Here is a 6,216-nt window from a genome sequence, read left to right as displayed (position 1 = left end):
TATCGTTGCTTTTGAATTATACAAGATATCTAGGAAAATCAAGGCACAGATGGTGATTTCTAAATTGCAATATTCTGAAAACATTACATTTTGAAGCCAAGTCGGTTTAGTTTTAACTATTTATTTATTTATTTATTGATCTTTAGGGTAGTCCCTTCAGTTAACGTAGTAACTGATTTCCAAGGGAGCCCTATAACTAAAAAAAAATATCCCTGTACTCTGTTTTTAAATACAACGAATATAAGTTACCATAAGTGAACTAGCTTTGACTCAGTGACCAATACAAAGTTTACTTTGCCGTATGGCATGATGGGATTGTTTATTGACCTTTGACCATAACAAAGCAAGAAGAGTCCAAAGTGTTTCACTGTTGTCCTAGGCTAGGGCAGGAGAAACTTCGTTTTTCCTGCTTTTAACCTGACTGAAACTTCGCATATCGAGGTATTTGCAAGGAACAGTTGATACGTTCCTCAGTAAGTCTTACTGAAGCGAGGTAAAGAGTGAAAAGACGCTGATCACCGATACGGAAAGAGTGTCGACGATCGCGATGGTTGGGAGAGGGGCGTGGTGGGACTGTGGACTTGTCCTAGTCCTCTGTACCTTGTTTTTCTCGTCTGGGGAAGGTGAGATCGATAAAGTCAGTCTAAATTATACTTTATAGGAACACACAGCAACACAGCATGGCTATTAAAAGGACTTAACTTTCATATTGTGATGGTAATTCAATGTGCATAACGGAGCATTTATACGAAAAAAGCACGGAAGTGGTCTAGTGTCAGTTACGATTGAACCATAACGTTAAAGGGCAATAGTGTCCAATAGTCTCACACTTGTAGATCCCATTCTGTATGCCAACAGCTCTTTACCAGCCACCTTGCAGTTGCATTATTACACTTTATGACTCTTCATTACAACAAAAAGAAAGAAGACAAAACATGGAGCTGCATAAAGAATTTAAAAAAAAAATGTGCATTGTAAATGCTAGTTCACTTTTATCCGTGGGGTAACCTATATCCGTTGTTGATGGATCATGGTAACTAATAGATGCACAAACTTGATATTTTGAAAGGGTAACAAGTTGAAGCCTGTGACCGTCAAAGTCATGCAGTGAAAATAAAACTTGTTATACCTTAATACCCAGCTTTTTAAAACAACGGATATAGGTTACCCTGTGGATAAAGGAAAATTAGCCAGATGAGGTCCATGAGTTAACCAAACTCCTGATTTCCCTCCCCAGGTCTACCCTTCAAGTTCGCCTCCGTGTATGGGGACCACATGGTGCTGCAGCAGGCCCCCCACAGGGCTGTACTGTGGGGACAGGGGGACCCTGGTTCTAATGTCACTGTCCAAATCACCCCAGGGAACAACGAGTACAAAACAGGTAAGATCAGGTGTGCTTGAAAGTTGTTTCAATAACTTTGTCTCTTTGCCTAATATTTCGTGACATGAACCCTTGTGAATTATGAAAATATTATAAATATACACAGATTCTTTGTTTTGAGGTTACCACCTGATAAGGACGTTTTAGTAAAAAAAAATGAGAGTGTGCCACTATTTCTATCGCATTGAATTCTTTGAGTTAAAGCTTGATCAGAAAATTGCAGACTGTAAGTACAATTGTATTTATCTATTGATTGACATAATAGAAGTATTCACCTCGTCTTCAAAATTATTCTATGACAGTTACCTTAATAGAGAAAAAGTACTCAAGGTTCAGGTTTTCAAACTTATAAATTTCTGTCTAACACTTTTCATCGTAATTTCATTAAAAGTCAACAGTGATGCAGGTGTGTGGAATGTGACCCTTGACCCGATGAAGGCAGGTGGACCGTACACAATCAAAGCCATCCAGTATTTCAAAGGCCCGACACCACTAGCTGTGGTCATCGAACTGGACGACGTCATGTTTGGAGATGTCTGGGTCTGTAGTGGACAGAGTAACATGCAGTTCACAGTCATGATGGTAGGTGGCAGGTTTACACCTTTGGCTGTGTATGGTGCACCTGCCATCATCGGGTCAAATTTCTTTTTTCATACAGACTGGTATCAGTCTAACTTTTTCTTTTCCTTAAAATCTTTTCTATTCCTTAAAAGTCAACAGTGATGCAGGTGTGTGGAATGTGACCCTTGACCCGATGAAGGCAGGTGGACCGTACACAGTCAAAGCTATCCAGTATTTCAAAGGTCCGAGGCCACTAGTGCTGGTCATTGAACTGGACGACGTCATGTTTGGAGATGTCTGGGTCTGTAGTGGACAGAGTAACATGCAGTTCACAGTTATGATGGTAGGTGGCAGCAGTGACTGTGTATGGTGCACCTGCCATTATTGGGTCAAATGTTTGTTTGATATAGATTGTTGAAACTTTTTTCTGTTCCTCGAAAGTGAACAGTGATGCAGGTTTGTGGAATGTGACCCTTGACCCCATGAAGGCTGGTGGACCATACAATGTCACTGCCAAGCAGCACTTCAAAGATCCCATACCTTTAGAGGTGACAATTAAACTGGTTGACATCATGTTTGGGGACGTCTGGATCTGTAGTGGACAGAGTAACATGCAGTTCACAGTAATAATGGTAGGTGGAACTCTTTACCCATAACTCAAATACATTCTCCTATGCAGAGACATCCAACGGTGCCAGCAAACCGTCTCTTTCTTGTCTGTACTCTGCTATTTCAACCGTCACCATCAGTTCCTGACTGCCCTGCTTATAAATATTAATGAGCTTAACTTATATATGCGAGACCCCTTTTGAAAACTGAAAGGCCTATTCTCTGATTGGCTGATAGTGGGTTTGGGGCGACACCCACAGGAACTGATGGTGACAGTTGAGATAGCAGAGTACAGACAAGAGGCGGTTTGCTATCGCCGTTGGATGTCTCTGCATATAGTACAGGAGCCAGGTCCTAAAAAAATTGATTTCGTTGCACCCACTTTACAGAAAAGGTTTGACCTAATTTTGTGGTAGAGGGGTCTTTGGTCCATCACCCAGCGTGATTTTTATGCTCAAATTGTGGTATCACTTTTTTGCTAGCTAAGCATAAAGGTAGAACACGTATTCTGCACAGGTGAAAAAATTCAATTTTCCAAGGGGAGGGGCAAAAAACTAAACATCAATATTTTTCCATCAAAATTGGTAGGCTGGTACAACTTTTCATGGGAAATACAAAAATGTTCATTTTTTCCCAAAATTTTGCCTTTGTCTAAATTTATGGGTCTTAAAAGTTCGATTTTTAAGCATTTTTTGTACCAAAAAACGAACTGTTTACTTTGCAACATCAGACAATTGATCGTGTTACCTACGGGGCCTTGCCTGATGAGTTAGACCTACCGTCCGAATCATACCCTGCATATCAACCTTTAAATCATCAAAATCCGTCAATGGGATCCGGAGATATGAATGTGTGAATGTTGACACATCTGCCATATTCTTTTGCCAATATCGTCGCTAAGGCCGTTGCTAAGGCCGTTGCTAAGGAGGTTTTGGATCATACTCCACAACAAAACTGCTACGTAGAACAAACTTTTCCGATGTATTTTGCTCTGGTTATCTCAGTAGAAGTGTAGGCAGGAAATTTGTTATGTTTAATGTTTGATAGATGCAGGAATACTGTTTTATAACGTCAGTTCTTTCAGAATTATTAGCAAAACTGTTGCTAAGGCCGTTGCTAAGGGGGTATTCAGTCATGTTTCAAGCAAAATACAGCGGCTGAGAGTCAAGATTTCTGACACATTCTGCTCATGTCATCTCGTAAACCATGCATAACTTAAAAATACTTTAATTGTTTAATTGGTTGGTTGGAAATACTAATTGGGGCTCTACATGGGGGATATAAGGATACTTGAAAAGAATTATACTGATTTGACACACATTTTTATTGTTGCTCCCTAATGTCACTAAGTAGGTACCTTATATATCTACTGCTATGTCAAGCACAATGAAAAAGGCTCAACATGGGGGTTATCAGGACACCAGAAATGTGATACAAGGACACATGGATACAAAACTCACATGGATCTGCATGGGGGTTATCAGGACACCAGAAATCTGATAACACAGAACACTTGGATACGAAACTATGTCATATACAACGTATTGCAAAATCTCTGGCAAACATCTATGTTAGAATGGATATCATAGGATCTGCAAAATACACCAACACACAAGGATTAGCAAATACTTTTGAAACACATATTAACAAAAAGAAGTTCAGTTTTTTTTTTTTACTTGTGATACAATATGCAGGATCTGATGTTAAACTTAAACTGCAATTTCTAACAGATTCTGGTCAGGCCTAAAACTTGACATATTAGTTACAAAAAAAAAAAACTCTTTCATTACACAGGGCTCGAAATAACACCTGAATATGCAGGTAAGTGCAGTTAAAATGAAAGCTGTGCACTTTTTCCTGATGTCTATGTGCACCACACCTACACTGGTCCATGTACTGGTTTTACATATACATGTTTAATTTTCATGATGTCGACTTTTACCGGCTGCATTGAACTGTTACCACATATGAAGACTTAGTATAGAAAGAAATAATGGCAATGGTTTCTGAACAGTTTTTAGTATGATCAATACTTCCTAAATTCTGAGTGGTTCAGGTAAATTCCAATGTTACCTGCACCTGTGCAGGTATGCAGGAAAAGGTATTTTGAGCCCTGCATTACACTGCAAACAAAATTACACCAGAGAACCCTTTTACAGCCTTACATTCTGAACAGCCAAACCAATAAATGAATAAAAATAAACCCTTTTACAAATTACAAAAATCAATTTGCACATGTGCATGTGCCTAAGACAGTGTCCGATGCTTGTATAAAAGGAACTTTCCTTGTTATGGAACCTCTAATGGGCAGATGTAAAAATGATTTTTATGCGCTTTAGTTGCTTTAGCTTTAATGATTTGCCAGTTTGCAAATGTTTACGTCTTTTGCATTGTAACATGACTGGAGCTGAGGTCTGAACTTAATACCAGTGGCCACATATTCTGTGCTTTCCTGCTGTCTATTAGTTGTTGAAAGCCTGACAAAGTTGAATTTGTAATCTAGTTGGTTGTGTCCCACTCTCTGGGCTGAAACAACAGCTTCCCATCAGCTCCCCTAACATGCTGCATCTCCTGGACCTTTTGTACAGCATCAGCTTTCTGGCCAAACATAGCCTCCCCGATGTCAGTGAGATTACTAGCATATGTCTTCATCTTGTCTGACACCCATTGGCTGCCTTTGACAGTCGGGACTGCCCAGCCCTCAATGACAACTTTGTGACTGTGCAAATAAGCCAGGGACACGAGCTTTAATCCAGTCGCAGCTTGTGATGTGACTTGTGTGTGACTGTGGGGGACGAAACAGGCAGCTGTGGTTGGAAGGTCATGTGTCCGTGGCACCGTGCATGTGTCAAAGGTCACCACTTCTCCGACCCAAACACCAGAAGCTCTCCAGACTGTAGCAGACTGTCTGTGTCTGTGTTTCCTGATATTTGTGGTCAGCATAACTTTAGAACATCTGGATGGATTATAATGATGTTTCGTATGTGAAAAAGTGTTGGGAGGACAAAGGTTAAGATCGAGTATGGGTCCCCTGGTGTTTGAACTTGGTACTGCAGCATGTTTAGGTATTTTCTATCTGCAATGTCCATGACACTTCTATGATCATGATATTTTTGTGACAGATAGTTCTTGATACAAGAAATACGCTGTGAAGGTTAAGGCCCATAGCAGTATTGCTCTAGGAGCTGGAATATAATTTTTTAAACATTAATGAGGATACTACTAATTAAACAAAGGAACGTCGAATTTCAATGATATTCAGTAATATGCAGTCGGTCCACAATGACAGATCATGCTAAGGATAAGGATAAGGATATGATTTGTATAATTGATGAGGAAAATCTGCAATTCTAGTGTTTTACATAAGAGCACCTCGAGCACGTTAAAGATTTCACCACACTTATCGAAAGGAGCCGGGTTTCCAGTGTGAGTGTTTCAAAACCTGCAGTCCTATGGCCGCACCTGCGGAAATTGCTGTCGTATTGAGGTCACCTGAATTAGCGTATAATGGCAGTTGCTCCAGACCCTTGCTATTTAGTCCTGTCTATTGTAAGCTCCTCACAAATCATCCCCTGGGTGCGAAGAGAGTAGTAGGTCCACCCAATACCTGATACCTGTCCTGATGGCAGTTATTAAAAATTAAAATGCACAAAACTGTTCGGTAC

At 40.1% G+C, this 6,216-nt stretch overlaps 1 protein-coding gene across 4 annotated transcripts in view; it reads left to right on the top strand.

Annotated features, from left to right (window-relative positions):
- The first annotated feature begins 341 nt into the window (after positions 1 to 341).
- Positions 342 to 6,216, top strand: part of LOC118417803 (sialate O-acetylesterase-like) — a 16,463-nt gene continuing 10,588 nt past the window's right edge. Inside the window, exons 1-3 of one of the 4 annotated variants that reach the window (XM_035823535.1) lie at positions 342 to 623; positions 1,238 to 1,381; positions 2,384 to 2,574. In XM_035823535.1, the coding sequence (XP_035679428.1) occupies positions 548 to 623; positions 1,238 to 1,381; positions 2,384 to 2,574 (411 nt within the window). In that variant the 5' untranslated portion in view covers positions 342 to 547. The other 3 variants (XM_035823534.1, XM_035823536.1, XM_035823537.1) reach the window with 3 other exon arrangements.

This window comes from Branchiostoma floridae, chromosome 6 (assembly GCF_000003815.2).
Source record: "Branchiostoma floridae strain S238N-H82 chromosome 6, Bfl_VNyyK, whole genome shotgun sequence".
NCBI lineage: Eukaryota > Metazoa > Chordata > Leptocardii > Amphioxiformes > Branchiostomatidae > Branchiostoma > Branchiostoma floridae.
Note: the sequence above shows the minus strand (reverse complement) of the source record. Positions and strands in the feature narration are given on the sequence as shown.